This window comes from Anopheles maculipalpis, chromosome 2RL (assembly GCF_943734695.1).
Source record: "Anopheles maculipalpis chromosome 2RL, idAnoMacuDA_375_x, whole genome shotgun sequence".
Lineage (NCBI taxonomy): Eukaryota > Metazoa > Arthropoda > Insecta > Diptera > Culicidae > Anopheles > Anopheles maculipalpis.
Window position 1 is genome coordinate 7,856,638 of NC_064871.1, and position 15,718 is coordinate 7,872,355.

General features: G+C 47.5%; 3 protein-coding genes across 4 annotated transcripts in view; 2 read left to right on the plus strand and 1 right to left on the minus strand.

Moving 5' to 3' along the window:
- LOC126559230 (translationally-controlled tumor protein homolog) overlaps nucleotides 1–15,718 on the plus strand; it is a 183,694-nt gene that overhangs the window by 116,355 nt on the left and 51,621 nt on the right. Inside the window, exon 4 of one of the 2 annotated variants that reach the window (XM_050215358.1) lies at nucleotides 13,435–13,445. The exons of the other annotated variant lie outside the window; for it this stretch is intronic. The gene's annotated coding sequence lies outside the window, so the exon portion shown is untranslated. Of the gene's footprint in view, nucleotides 1–13,434; nucleotides 13,446–15,718 lie in introns of those variants that run through there. 2 annotated transcript variants of the gene reach the window in all.
- LOC126560053 (coiled-coil domain-containing protein lobo) overlaps nucleotides 1–15,718 on the plus strand; it is a 150,731-nt gene that overhangs the window by 1,827 nt on the left and 133,186 nt on the right. The gene's annotated exons all lie outside the window — the stretch shown is intronic.
- Nucleotides 430–15,356, minus strand: LOC126556920 (protein distal antenna). Its single transcript, XM_050212479.1, has 2 exons — nucleotides 15,009–15,356; nucleotides 430–3,458 (listed from the first exon to the last, which is right to left on the minus strand). The coding sequence occupies exon 2, from the start codon at nucleotides 3,445–3,447 to the stop codon at nucleotides 430–432; it is 3,018 nt and encodes a 1,005-aa protein (XP_050068436.1). The 5' UTR covers nucleotides 3,448–3,458; nucleotides 15,009–15,356.

Genomic DNA, 15,718 nt, shown 5'->3' on the forward strand with positions numbered 1-15,718 from the left:
AACGCTATTTACAAACTTATTAACAAGATCAACGGATCAACTACGAAATAATAATAAGCGAGAGAAAGAAAAGAATGGTCAAATGAGATTGAGAGGAAACGGAAGATCAATTTTGCAGCTAGGAATTGAATCTAATTGTAACATTGTCTACTTCAGCTTATAAAAGCGATTTAAAATAAGAATCACTCTTCAGGGGGAATGTAATGAATAACTCCGTACAATATTTTCCGGAAAAAGCGTTGAAAATAATCAACTTTATCACTCCGAATTGAGTGGTTGTTTTCGTTACTTGGGGAATGTATCGAAATGAAAAAATTCAACTACTTAATGTGTATAGTTCGCCTTAAATTACAAGCAGTCATTCGACTAAAAACCCCATTGTGCCGTTTAATCGAACCGCCACTGTACAATGACGCTAACATCCGGAATTTACTTGCGCTTCCGGATGCGGGTACGCTCCTCGGGACCGTTGCCGGCCAATGCACTGCCCACCGTGGCACTTTGCAGTTGCCGTTCGGCACTCAGCTTGATGCTGTTGAGCAGGTACTTGAACTGCATCACCTGCATCGCGGTTACGTTCGGGTCGCTGCAGGCTTCGAGCCACTTTAGGAACTTTTCACCGTGTTCCACTGCTTCGGCTGAATTGCGGATGTCTGCTACGGCCACCGACGTCACCGGCGTGAGTGTTGACTGGCGTTGGTTGGAGTCTTCCGATGTTTCACTCTTAGCATCGTCCCCGGTCGTATCGCCCTTGCCACCATCCAGATGCAGCAATCCATCACCAGCTCCGTTCAGCTCACCGATCGCCGTACCAACCGGACTGGTGGATGGTCCACGAACAACCATCGAAAGCAGTGGTGGAGGTGGCGATGCGGCCACACTGCTAACGGTGGAGCAGCGGTCGTTGCTGTTACCACTGAACAGAATGTTGTCCAACGCTTCCTTCGCTTCGACCAGCTCTGCCGAAGAACATCGGCGACGTTTCAAAGCACCCGATCGATGCTTTCGCTCCTTTGCTGGCATCTGTTGCTGGCCTTCTTGAGCAGCAGCATCATCGCCTTCATTAACACGCTGCCCGCTTTCGTTGTGATCCTCGCGCTCATCCTCATCGTTGTCTTTCAGATCACTAGCGTCTGCTCCATCGGTGGATGTGGCTTCCACAACCGTAGTGGATGAGTTAAGCTTACGCTCGGCAGCATCCAAAGCCGCTACTTCATCGTCTTCCCGATCTTCGGAAGCACGTGCCAGCGTCGGTGGCATCAAATGGTCCGCGCCGTCCCGCGATCCGTGCGCACTCATCGACGAAGATGCTACCGATGAGGCCGACGAAGGACGGCTGGGTGAATTGTGATGGTACCGGGAACGTCGCTCGTCTCCCCCATTACCCATTGCACTGCTCCGATCCTTGCCACTGCCGGCATGATGGTTCGAGAGATCCTCTGGCTTCGAATCACCATCGTTTGCACCGCTCATATTGAGATCCATCGGTTCGTTCTTGAGATGTGCACTCAGATGATGGTTTAGGTGATGGTGGTGGTTGTTGTTGAGCGTATCGACTGCGTTTGCTGATGAGCCCTTGGTTAGCTGCGAGTACAGGATGTTCTCGTAGGCCGCCGTTAGGGATGCAGCCGCTGCAGCCGACCCTCCGTTGCCCTTCTGCCCGGAAGCACTGTTGTTCTGGTTCTGTTGGCTGAGCGAGTTGTTGTTGTTGTGGTGATGGAGAGCAGCAGCAATTGCTGCCTGTTGGGCGGCTTGCTGTTGCTGCTGTTCGCGCAGCTGTTGTTTGCTGTCGGCCGCAGTATTACCAGCACCACCGCCAGCAGCACCACCACCACCAGGCATTAGCGAAGCACCGAACGTTTTGTACCACTGCCAGAACCAGGACGAGTTCTTGGTATCTTCCGGAGTGAGGGATGGGGCCGATGAGGGTGGCGTTGGTTGAGGTGTGCTGACGAGCGGTGGGCCAACAAGCGGTGGTGGCGGTGTGTGTGGAGTGTGTGCCGTTGGGGGAAGCGTTGTTTGCGCGTGGTTCGGGGATCCGGCACCGACCGTGACGGATGTCAGTCCCATTGGTGGTGGCGGTGTCGGTGGACTGTGGCTGGCAGCGCGGGGTAACGCCGTGTAGAGATTGTTCAGACCGAGCATCGCCTGCTGCGACTTGAGCCAGTACCAGAGCGCATCGTCGACGGGGGCAGCATTCGAGTCACGACCTACGGAAGCATTGGTAGTGGTTGTAGTGGGTGTGCTAGTGGCGGGATTGGTAGATTGGCTACTGGATTTTCTATACTGCTCAGACAGATTAGATAGCCCAGTAGTGTGAGACTGTTGGTGAAGCATACCGTTACCGAGGAGCTCGCCGGACGAGCTTTTCTGTTGCTGCAGCTTGGCTAGATTGCGAACCGTCAGCGAAGGAACGGTCGAATTGCCACCGGACGACGATGACTTGTCCGTATTGTTTCCGCCACCAGAGCCGCCACCTGCTCCGCCTCCTCCAACACCAGCGTTGCTATTATCTTGCAGAGTGCTACCCCGACCGGTTGCTGCTCCAACACCGGATCCATTGTTGTTGGCTGCCGAGCTTCCGGAACCCTTGGGACGAACGTTACGCAGGGATTGTGCGGCAGCAGCAGCAGCTGCCGCCGTATTGAGTCCACCGGCCAGACTGGACATGGTTGCCAGATTGTGGTTGTTATTCAGCTGTGCGATCAGGTTCAGATTGGTAGCGATATCGTTGAAGCTTAACGCTAGCGGACTCTGACCCAACCCGGACATCCCCGACAGGTGGCTGAGACTCGTCAGCGGACTGATGGCCGCCATTGAAAGGTGATGATCGGACTTGGTTGGATCGCCGCCGTGGTGATGGTGTTTGCTGAGATCCGCACCGTACGCCTTCGATTTGCTAAGGGCCGAAATTTCTGCCGCAGTCTTAGCAAACTGACTAAAGTCAGCCGATGCGCCAGCCAACCCGTTCATGATAATATCCCCACCGGACACGCCGAGCGATCCACTTTTGTCGACACCACCGCCAGCACCGCCACCCCCGGACAGATCGAGCCCGTTAAGTGATCCTCGTGCGGCGGCCGCTACCTTGTAGAAGCTGTCGTCGTACTTGAGCTTGCCATTGCCGCCGAACATGGCCGATTCGAGCTTTAGCCGCTTCTCCGGTGGTCCGCTGAACAGCTCGGCAGCAGCGGCCGCTGTTAGGGCGACTGCCGTTGCCTCGTTGCTAAGCTTTTCCGCGTTTTCCACCGACTGGCGTGACATGTAGCGTAGCTTCTCCTCATTCTTACACCAGCCGCGCAGCGTCGACTCCGGCACGCCGATATCACGCGCTACCGACGCCTTCGATTCGCCGTCGTGGATCCGCTGGATCGCGTCGATTTTATCCGTCGCCGTAAGGTGACGGAGCGGGCGTTTGCCCTTCGTCGCTGTGGCCATCATCATCATCAGAAGCGATTCTGGAAGTTGGGAAGAGAGCAAGCGCATAGAAATTGTGGATTAATATATTGGGGAAAAGATGTTTAGATTTTAGGGAAGCTTTAGTTCGGAAGCTCAATTTCTGTAGCCCTCCAAGGATCACTCATTTAAGAAGGAAAATGTGTCCTGAGACTGGAGCTTGTTTTTCGCATCACATGAATACAATTTTAAGATATATTAGAGCAAAATAATTGACACAATTTTGCAGGACATTCTCACCCATTTGAGGAGAACGATTTGTTCACATTTGATTTGCGGGTATTTGGTAGTACATGTATGCAGCCTTGCCGAATCAGCCAATGGTGTATCTCCAACTACTACTCTCTTGAAATGTTGTGTATGCGTATGCATGCACCAACGCACAATTAGGATGAGCATGCAAATCGGCAACCAATAACGGCTACGCACCACAACCTGGTGCTTTATATCTTTGAGGACATCCGCCAAAAAAAGGGAGTAAGGATCGAGTGTTCTATGCGTACATTTTCCCCACGAGCGTATACAGCATGTATCCACCGTAAGATAAACACTCACCAGCACGTGTTTTTATGTGTGGTGTGTCGTACGCTTAGGTTACCGCCCTCCGGAAAAAAAGGAGCAAAAATCACCCAGCAAAATTGCGTTGTGAGGAAAAAGAAAATTTTAGTACGAGGGTGAACGGTCCGCTTTTCTTTCGCTGGCCATTTTTCCCCAAGATTCCCTGGAAGTGTGGAGGTCAGCGCCTAGTGGGCTTATAGCGTGACTGCTTACACTTGAGGCGGCCGTTGGGCCTTTGACTGGGTGCAATTTGTGATGATGCGCGCGTCTCAATTGTAAATCTGCTCCCCCAAAAGCTACTGACCAATCGAGATACGGGTCTCGCATTTTTCCGCACATGGACTTCGTGATATCTCGCTTGTGTTGCCGGAGTGCGTTGTCTCGTTTCGTTTTAGGGGATGATTGCTCTCTAGTAGGGTAGCATCACATGCTGCTTGGAAGGAACTCACGCATCCGTGGCTGGTTCGTCGAAGGGGAAATAACATTCCAGTGTACGATTGCGGCTACGCATTCATTCATAAAACGGTGTCACTCACGAGCATAAACGAGGTCCGATCTCCGGACAACGATTTTAATGCTCTCGATTAATTTAATGTGGAACTCATTCTCCCTTTTGCATGAGTGTTTGCCCCGCCACTCGCCGGCTTTATCCCTGACGGTAATCCTCCGGCTACATCAGCCCGTCCAGCATTCCCCTGTGTAGTGATGTTTACAAAATTTCGCACATAAAGCCAAACACACATACATACAGCAAGGCCAAGTATATATACACGCCGCTGATCATGCTGCTGTTGGCGGCACCCACAACACAAGCATCGAGTTGCATCCACACAGCTGCTAATAATACTGCTGCAGATGCAGTTGTGGTGGCATTGTCCCTTTCACACTCGTGCGGTTGTGTAGGGCAAAGGCATTAATTGAGAATTTTCTTCACTCTTTCTTACGTTTAGAAGTAAAGAAAAAATTGCACTATATAAAGAATGTTGTATGTATGCGTGTTTTTTGGGGGGAAAATTAGCAAATTTCTGCCTGTTCTCTGGATAGGGAACGGTTGTGTAAAGAGTTGGTGGTGCCGCATTTTTTTTCTTTCTCCCTTCCCTACACCGACTGAACTGAATCGAATCAAATACAAAAATGTAGGAAAAGTGCCCTCATGCGCATCAACCGACCACGTGTATTTACGAAAACTCAGCCCTGTGATTGTACGTGTGTGTGTGCGCTACAGTATTTTCCAGAAAGGTCATGTAGCGTTGGTTAGAAGGAGAAGTTTTGCATAGAGATGCATTGTATCGAAGATTTTTTGTTGTTGTTGTTTTCTCCTGACTTGAGATGCGAATATCTCAATGCCTTCGCTCCACAAAGCAAGCAGCTAAGGAAGGAGGTTGTCTATTGTTGTGTTAAGGTGTGAAAAAATTGAACAAAGCAAAGGGGATGTAAGGAACGCCCGGCAAGCAAAGCAGGGAGCAGGCACCAGCAGCATAGGAGCACATCTTTGCAATTGCAATTTTATGTAATACGTTTTTTGTTCGCTTCATTGTGGAAAGTGCAAGGATCACTCGTTCTTCCCCTCTCTTTCTCTCGTTCTCTCTGGTCTGTCCTATTTTTATTCTGTCTGGCGAGGTCAAATCCATTGTGTGGTTGTGTGTTGTTGTGTCTGTGCTTTATTTTTTGTTCCCCTGCATTTCACTCTGAATCTTCCGAATGACCCTATAGTAACCTCACTCCCTCCAGGATCCCCTTCAAACCGACCGCCGACACCGACAAAGCACACAACTCCGTGCTAGCGCATTATGCTACTATTAAGTATGCTCTGCACGTTTTGCTTCTTCGTTTTCTAGCACCAACACAAGTGTACCGCCCGTTGCAGCCGTACGGTATGCGGTCGGGAAAATGTTCATCACTAAAAATGGAGAGAGCGCAAAAACAGAACCAAAAAATCCTCCTTTGGGATTGGAAAAGAAAAGCTCAACACCCGGATCATGTCTCCATCCACCCGGTGACCATGACAGTGAGGAAAAATTCACTTTTTCCTCGCATTAATTCATATAAACAAACCGAACACACAAACGCCCAACCCAACGCACACAAACACCATCATTGCAGTTGAACTACTTTTATCCTGGAGCAAACACTAATGCGCAGGGAAAAAGAAAACTTTTACTTTCGCTACTGAAATTTATTGTTCTGTGGTGGCGTTGGGTGCACACCTACCATCCTCTCTCTCTCTCGCGCAACCCGTGCTGCACTGCATTGTGTGATAGGGCACTGCCAGTTAAAGGAATAGATTTTTATTCTGCTTCTCGTCTACGAGTTTCTTCTGCTTTCGTGTTCTATTTTCTCATTTCCGTGTCTTTGCCCTTGCCTGCCCTGGTGGGTGTAAAAGTGAAAGTATCACACGATGTAAAAGTGTTGGTATTACAGTGGTTACAATTATTTCTGCTCTTGCCGTGTACGTGGCGGGGTGGGTTTTCTCCTTCGTTGCAACAGCTTGTTGCAGGCTGCAATGTGTTCTGCATGAAGGACACCATTTTTCGCTTTTTTGAATAAGAAATTTTGTATGTAGCAAGAGGAAGCAAGATTAATTTGCAATTCTTGCAAGACCTGCAATGCAACAGTAAACACATCTTGCCCTATCAATTGCCTCCCCGTATGTCTTGTTTGCATATTATCATCAAATTATCGTACTCAAATTTTGATTTATTCAGCTTCAACCACCGTCAGACAAGACATCCGAGACAATAGCGATGCGTGATGAGCAGTTAGGAAAACAAAAAAACGCGTTAATTATTACGCACCAGCTTATTAGCACGCAAGAAGAATCCCTTAACCATCAAGGCCACTTGCAATCTTTTCATGCAAAAACTGAACACGGGAGCGAAAAAAGAAAATTCCATGCATCTTGTGGTTGTGCGTGTTCTAGACTTTCTCTTCATTCGCTTTTGTTCTTCTTTTCTCTTACGTGAAGACAAAGTTCCAGACAAAAACACCCTCCCGGACATTTAGTTCCTTCCTGGAAAAAGGACACAAACGAAGGAAAGAAAAAAAGCTTCGAAAAAACATCCTTTCGTATTTAACCAACACAATGAAACGGACAAACGATAGCGACGGGACCATCAACAAATGGTTTTAGCTGGTCAGTATGCTTTTGGAAGGAAGGAAATTCAATGAAACACACAACAACAGCAACAAAAACTTTTCTTTTACTCCAGACAGGATGAAGGCTTGTGGTGTGTGCGTGGCGTCTGGGTGGACTACTAGGGTGTAAGTGGCTCGTATCTCGTCCATAGTAGTTATGTAGTGTTTGGATGAGGCTGTAGTATTAGCCGTTGTCTGGATTTGTCGAAAAAAAAAACAGCTGAAGGAACTTAACCCGACAACGCCACTAGTCTCCCCACACACACAACTACACACCCACAGAGCCACTCTCAGTCTCTACGTCCACTTGAGGTTAAGTCCTTTTTTTGCCGGCAAAACAGAAGAAGCAACAGTAGTATTAGTAGCAACCGTATCATCCGATAAAAGTTATGTGTATTTTTTACGATTTGATTTATTTATGGTTCTACTCTTTATGTTTGCTTTCCGTGTCGACGAATCCCAGCATCCTTCGGTTATGGAATCGTTTGTTCTCGACCTTGCTCTCTCGCCTTGCTACGGGGTGGGGGGCGAGTTTTGTTTTCGTTTGTGTCTCGATTACCGGTAGAGCTTGGGTTTGTTGCTTTGAGAGAAGCCACTACCAGCCCAACTACTGACGATCAGCTGCATCTGATGGAGGAAATGTCAAGTAGGTTGGGACAGTCCTGCCCGTCTGCTCCCCGGTGTGAACTCTCACGCCTGTCTTTAGTCTTTCTATGTTCCATATCCACAGCAATCGTACTAAGCATCATCATCGCCATCATCATAATCATCGTCCCTAAGCGTTTTCAGCAACATAACATCGATTTTGCCCACCTACATCAACCCCGTTGGAGCTGCAGAAGGAAGCAAACTGCTGGGACTGGCTGGTGAGGCTTGGTACAACGGGAGAGCGAGCGCATTATTGTGCACGAACTTCCGTGCGGCTCAAAAGGCAACATAACAACACATAACTAACCTATTCCCACACACACATACACACCAGCCTCAATACACCCCCCCCCCCCCCACCCATCGGCTCGGCGCTTGTGTTGCTTTGCTCTAGCGCAAACTGTCAGTCGACGCCCCGGCACTCTCGTTCTCGATGGTGCATGCAACAGGTTGGCAGTTAATTATATTTTTCTCCTCTCAATGCTTTTATGCTATTCCAACGCACACTTCACGCCGGTCGTATATTGTGTAAATCATAAATGAATTGATTTGTGTCTGCTGTCGCTGATACGCAGAACAGGGCGCTCGTTTTGCTTTTGACTTATTATGCTTAAAAAAGTGGCATTTTGGTGTGATTCCTTTACCGATATTGTTCTTTACAAGGTAATTATAGGCTACATGCAAAAGGATGTTAGAACGGTAGATATTGCAATGCTTTTCTTCGATTTACTATTGAAATTGAGGTAATCATAGTCATTTTTGTAGCAACAGATTTATCAAAAAGTTAAGCAAAAAAATTATCTAACAACAAAAAGATATTCTAACGCTATCAAAGCTCTTTGAAATGTTTAGTTTTGTAGAATGATAGCTCATGAGTGACGTAAAATGCTTATCGAGCCCTCTTGTACTTTATCCCCTCTTCTCACTATGACCACGGACCTGTCAAATAGCTACGATGATAAGACACAATTCATAAACAAATCTATTTTGGAGTTGAATTATCTAGTAGACCTCGCCAAGATCATTAGACCAAGAATTTTAAATTTGAAGTAATAAATAGGGGATAGCGAGAAAGAACCTTGATTGGCATTTTAAGATGTAAATCAAAGGCAGTAGAATAAAAAAATATAATAGGAAGATGATTAATACATAGTTGTATGGATGATCAACAGTCGAAATTGATTAAAATTATATTTCTGACCAAAACTTGTGATACAATACGCCAGGAATGTACCGCAGAGTCAATACGAAAATTCATGTGATTTATCGGAAACGGTTAAATGCGAAGGTAGCAATTTATATTCACATTTCGCATTTAATGGTTAGGGACGTGCATTCGTACCAAAAATTCTTGATTGAAAATATATCATGAACACACATTTTATCCATTTTTGTGGATTAAATTAGTCCTTCAAAGACAAAGGTTAAGGTAGCAGCACGCGATTTTATCACACAAAAAATAATTTGCATCAATATGCATCCCGCTGTTGGAATGTGTTTAATTTCTCAAATGTCTTGTCAGGTTTCGTAGGCTTTTTTTGTAAAATGATGGCAAGCGAAAAGGGTTATCCTCGTGAAACACTTCGAGCGAATGAAACAGAGTCTCCCGCGTGTCAAACGATGCGTTTGGCGTATTTTCATAATTGACTTAATTTCTTTGGCTGCCGCACATTGACGCATTGATTAGGCCCTTCAACATCGAAGCATCCTAATGGTGTGATCCGAGGAGAAGAGAGAGAAAAAAAAACACAGTAGAAACAAAAAACACCGACGATGCTTTACCCATGGTCTATGCCCCCGGGGACTTTATCCCCTGCAAAGGGTGGCCATTTTCGTTGAGCGAAAAACGGTAAATTTTGCCAACACGCAAATTGAAAGTCTCCATCCAGCGTCTGTTCGCAGACGAAGGTCAATCGGAACCAAAAGTACGGATGATCGCGATCGAGTCTGGGATAGGGAGTGTCCTAAAAAATTCGCGACGAAAATCCTTCGCAGATAGCGAAGATAGCGAAAGGGAAATTTTACGCGGTATATTGGGCCTTCCCTGAGCCGCTCCAACCATCTTAATTAGCAGAAGTTCACGTTTCTGGCGAAATTCTCGGCATATCGAACCGGACTAATATTTTGCGCTCGCCAAACACCGTCTAATTCGGCTGCATCGTGTGTTTAGCCGCTCGCCAATCGCTTAGGAAGGCGGGCACGATGAAAAAAAGGGAAAAATAATTGACCACAAGCTCTCCATGACGGGTCTGGGGCTCTTTTGGGGTCTGTGTGTTAGGAGACTTGGTACGAATCAATCGATCCCTTGAAGCAAACGAAAAAGGAACATAATAACGGTTGTTGGTGTTTTTTTTTTGTTCTCTCGCTGCGCCTCTATCCCTCCATTTCTCTTGTCGATAATATTGGACGCATTTGAACCGCTATTTAGCGAAATGCAAAAATGCATTTGAGAAACCCGTTATAGAAGACAAAGAGAGATCTCGCTTTTTGGGTGCAAAAAATCTAATAAATTGTTAAATTAACATTTTTTCTTAGGGTTGGTTCGCAAAGCCAAACACTAATGGGCGCTAGGCTGGACAGAACAAAAAAAAAAAAAAAATAAATGCATGGTGCGATTCGCCTACAAAAAAAAGAAGACGCGAGGCAACCGGCAACCCAACAGTCGCGCCAAATACAGGTTTTGCAGCGTCCCACCGAAAGGACGAGCCAAACCCCTTCATTTTGGGGTTGCAAAGCAGCCCTTTTTCCACCTTGCGTGTTTTATTATAATACCGCCAGCCTTTGTGTGTGTGTGTGTGTGCGTTGGGGTGGCGCGCGGTAAAAATTGTCGTTTTCTAACGGTTTCTGTTTGGCAAAGGGCTGGTGTCCCTGCACGATCGCAAGACGCAATCATACGTTCTCGCGGTTTTCGTGTTGTAGCGAGCAAGAAAACGTTCAATTTGGTTGGACACGCGGAGGGCACTCGCCGCCGTACAACAACAGAAAGACACACCAAACACCCTTTTTTTGCTGTTTGTGTGTGTGTGTGTGTCCTTCTTGTGTTTCTCGAAGCGAAGTCCAGTGTCCGGGGACTGAACGTACCTACGAGGCAGGAACACAGGATAATCGACTTCCGCCATTCGCTGCTCATTTTGTGTATGTGTGCGTTCGCGACACAGTTTGCACCAGGCGACCCAGGACAGGAAAAAGGACCCACGCGATGTCCATCCGGTTTGGTGCCACTGTCGCCGAAAGGGTGTGCGTGCAAATGGGTCTCCCCGTGTGTGTGTTCAGAATGTTTTCCCCCTTTTTGCACCGTTGCGCAGCCCAAGGAAGAGGAAGTTTGTAAAGGAAAGGTGAGCAAAAGGTGCATAATTTTGAATTCCAAGCTGAGAGCTGTTGGAACGGCGAATGCAGACGTTAGCCGGGGGATTTTTTCCTTCACTTGTTTTGTCGCAAAGCTTTGCAAAGTATAGCAAGAGCTCTTTGGCTCTCGGGAGACGCAGGTTGGGAAGCAGGGAGAAGCAAAATCGTTAAAAATCGTCATGACTAATAGGGTGCTGTTGTTGGAGGAGCGAGACCTCATGATTGTTCGGGAAAAAATGGTGGCATGTGCAAGTACAGGAAAGTCTGGAAATTCTTAACTTTTGTTTTAGTCTGCAAGGACATTATTCTGGTGTTCTTGTTCCCTGTAGTTCTTTGTGACGTGATGTTCCCTCACAAAATAGCTAATTTATTAAGAAATAACTTAAGACACCGAACCTAAGCTGTGTCTGTTTTTCTCCTTCAAAAGACACCATCCGATTAGATCGATTTATTTCTACGCTCGACCAGACACACTGAGTAACTATTTCCAAAACCAAGTGACAAGGATTTTCGTTGGGTAACTTGGGATAACTAGCCGATTGTCCACCAGAAAGAAAAACACTCTCTTAATCGAACAGAGTCCTTACAAAGGTACAGCAGCTGCGTTAACGAATACACTTACACCCACCACACATCACACATCGCGAAAAATATAAGGTAGGACACGGGCAAAGGAGGAAAAAGCCTAACTAAAACAAAAAAGCCTCGCCTAGCGCTAACGAAAATGGCCACCGGACAGTTTAGGGGATGTTTTACCACCAAAGCCTAGAGTCGTGTTGTCCTCATGATGTCCGGAGATTGCGGGCGAAGGGAAGCCTGCCGAGGATGGGATGCTAGTTGAGACTAAGAGTAGAAATCTTGGAACCGCTTTAGAAGGTAAAGCCTTGAATGTAAGAAAAAAAAAAAAACTTCCAAAAAGAGAAAGTAGCAAAAAAAAGGCATATTACGCTATATACACTCCACAACTCGCCCAACCGTCCCATCTGTGCCTAGACGAACGCTCCAAAAGTCTCCACTATTTCACCATTCGGTCCACCCTCGTTGCTTGCCGTTAGTAATTTGGTCAACTGTGCGCTGTTACACGGCAGCAAATGAAGAACCGAGGGGAGCGAACTAGCAGAAGTAAAATAGCACTAGAAGTACGCGATGTGTCCTGCCAAGCGCTCGGACGGTAAAAGGAAAGCAAAGAAGGCGAAAGAAAAATAAAAGAAGCACATCACCCAGCAGGAAGATGGGGTAAAATTGTATGAAGAGAAAGAGTGAGACACGACAAGAAAACCTATCGGAAAACTCAACTCACACATACACACATACACGAGACGTGGACACATCTCTGTGTCAGATCCCCTTCCTCGTGCCCATACTCCTTCGCAAATCGTCGTCCTTCCGTCTCGCTGGCAGCGACTTATGGTGGCAAGATTCCGCAATGCTCCTAGACTCCTTACCTACCAAGCGTCCTTCCACTTGGTCCATTTTTTTTTGTTTGCTGCCTGCCTACCTCTTCTCTTCATCCTTCGTTATTTCCCCAGCATCCAGCACCATCCTCTTGGTGTGAGGTGTAGAGATCCAAAGGAAGGGGAGAGTCATTGGAGCAAATGGAAGGTTGGTAGTCCGCGAAAAAAAGGACCGTTCCGTTTTTTTTCTCTCGGATGTCCTTTCGTGAGCAGGAAAAGGAAATGGGAGTGTGTGTGTGTGTGTGTGTGAGAGAAGGGAGGGTGATGTGTTTTGGATTTTTGTGCAGTGGCGTCCATTTTTCGCTGCACAGTCTCTTCCATCTTTTCCTCTTTCACCGAATGTGTGTGGTATACGTGGCCTGCCATGGTTCTTGTTTTTTTTTTGGTTAGTTCTATTTATTTTTCCTCGCGTTTTTCGGTTTTCTTTTTTGGTGCGGTTGCTTCTTGATGACTCCCATCCCAATGCCTGACCGCTACCCGTAGTGAAGGACTTTTCTTCGTGTACTAAGATGGCGTTTGGGTGGCCGAGAAGCAGTAGAGCGACAGGCCTGCCGTTTTCTGCTAGCCGCCGCTACTAAAAGGGAAGGGATAAGAGTTTTCGGACATCCGATCCGCGAGTGAGAGCGTGCCTGGATTAAACTTGAGTTTCGTTTCCCACCCGTTTGTGTTGCACCTCGCCCCTAGCGTCTCTTGGCGCTAGTGGCCGTGTGTCCTGACGTCGATTTTCTTGGCTGTGTTCGTGCATCCAGCATTATCACGCGTCGCCACCGTCAAAAACATTGCCGAGCACGCTGCTGCTGTCGACAGTTCCAAGAACTACCCCTAAGGGGCCGGTGAGCTTCTAGGCTCTGCGAACCATCTGCAAGCCAAACCAGCCGTCGAAGGACCCGAAAGTCCCTCCGAACAAAACGGACGAACAACACACAGTCAACTAAAAAGACAAAAAAAAAAAACATAAATGTACCCCCGGTGCGCATTACGAGATTTCAGCGATTGCCAGGCTGCCGCCCTGGTGCCCTGTTGTCCCACCCCTACTGCGGCTGAGAGTTTCGCGCGTCTCGGGTCTATTTTCGGTTTCGTTTTTGCCTCTCCAGTTCGTTGGTGGTGTTGACCGGCCATAATAAATGCACCGCTACCACCACCACCACCACCACCGCCACGATGCGTCATTTTAGTAGGAACAAGGGGACAGGATAATACGAAAAAAAAGACGAAACTTAAGACGAAACGAAACAAGCAAAAACTCCGCGTGTCTTGGGGTAAAGTCGCAGAAAGAAAGCAACAACAAAAAAAGCGAACCAACCGTCAACTCCCGTCACAAATTAGGTAGCCGCGCGTATGTGTGTCAGAGCGCAGGGAGTTTGTTCCCTTTATCCGCTGCGCTTTTTGGCTACCCTGGGACAGGGTGCACAAAACGCCTGCCAAAAAAAAAAAGGTGCACATTTGTGTTTTTGGGTTGGTGTTTGAGATGAGAATGACATTTACGTTTGTCTTCGCATCTCCCTTCAAGCGCTAATCGATCGCACCGAGCAACGCGAACACAGGGGGGAGGAGGGAGCCCTACATTAACGTCAGGCGGCCTTTCTTTTCTGCCTGCCTGTCGCAAAATTTGCTACCCCGTGCCGTGGGTGAACAACATTTCTTGCTCGTGGTACGAAATTTTCCACGATTAATTAGAGGCCGCTGAGTTCATTGACCCGCGCAAGCCTACCGACCTGCGAAACCTACGGAGAAATATGACCAACGAATTTAGCCTCCAGCAACCCACACCGGACCCGGCCGGTTGTTCAAGATTGTGGGGGTTTGATCCTTCTTTGTGTGAGGTAGATAATCTTCTTGAAAGTCGGATCCTGTGCGTGTGTGAGCGTACACGTGTCTGGTGCTATTTGTCTTCGATGGGTGAGCGGACAAGTGTCAGCTTTCTTAGCTACTGCAGGACAAATAAATGTCCTTAATGTGTTTTGGTGCAAAGTACAACCCACCAGACGATTAATAGCAAACCAAATCTGAACGTTTTTGGACATTCTTATTTTTAATTGCCAACCTTTCTCTCATTCTGATTATGATTCTGATTAAATCCGTCTAGTACCTACAATTTTGTACTTATTGTGACTGTTGATTTAGTTAAGATTTAAGCCTCCTAAGTGCTGTAACGTTTGCAGATACGAAAGGACTGATCTTTATAACCGTTTGCAGAATGAGGTTTAAACACCTGATTTAAATTCCCAAAGCCGAGTTATAACTAGTTTGGCGCAAAGTTTGAACGTATGCTGGTGTAGAAAAGCACATCTGTTGATTCCTTTTCCGCGAAATTTAAAGTCCTGTCATATTTCACCCAATACAACGCTTTATCAATGCAATATTTACAATACGAGGCGGCATCAATGAGCCTGAAAAAAGCGCGACACTTACGTGCACTTGGCGTTGCCGGCGACGTCCTCGACGACGGTGAGGCGGCACTCGTTTCCCGGAATCTCCTAATTTTACCGAACGTTATTAACCTTTCGGTTGCCAGGGAGGTGGAGGAAGTGTTACTGCTGGTGCCGGTGGGCGTCGTCGCGGGGTGTTGCTGCCGCTGGTCGTCGAGTTGGTGCAGGCGATGGCGTTGCCGTTGCCGGTGATGATGATGATGATGGGGCGGCTGTTGGCGGTTACGGGCCAGTACGAAGCCGGTTCCCTCGTGCTGCAGCCCGTGGACACTACCGGTTGCACTGGTAACCTCCACCGTTCCTGGCCGATACTGACCCCGGCACGGGTCGGTTCAGGCGGCTGACTTACTTACACCGCACACACACACACAGACACAAACACACACTCACCGAACCACACGGGATAACGGTGCAAAGAAGCGATCCTCGCGAACGCACACACTTGATCGCTTTTTTTCTTATGTTAAGTTGCTTTGCTACTAACACGCTACTTTGGGTAGCTTCAAGAACGCCTCATACAAGAACGCGCTCCCACACGTAAACATACACACACATGCACCACTTGCACGCACGTTTAGCACTGCTGAGATGCCCGTCGAGGCTACCACGAGCAGTGAAGGAGCTTCTAAGATGAACACTTCCCCTTTATGGGCTAGACACTTGTACTTATTCCACAGCTGCAGTGGCAGCTCG

Bases quoted from the DNA above. Each gene is read 5' to 3' on its own strand.
- LOC126556920 (XM_050212479.1), bottom strand. From the start codon at position 3,447: ATGATGATGATGGCCACAGCGACGAAGGGCAAACGCCCGCTCCGTCAC.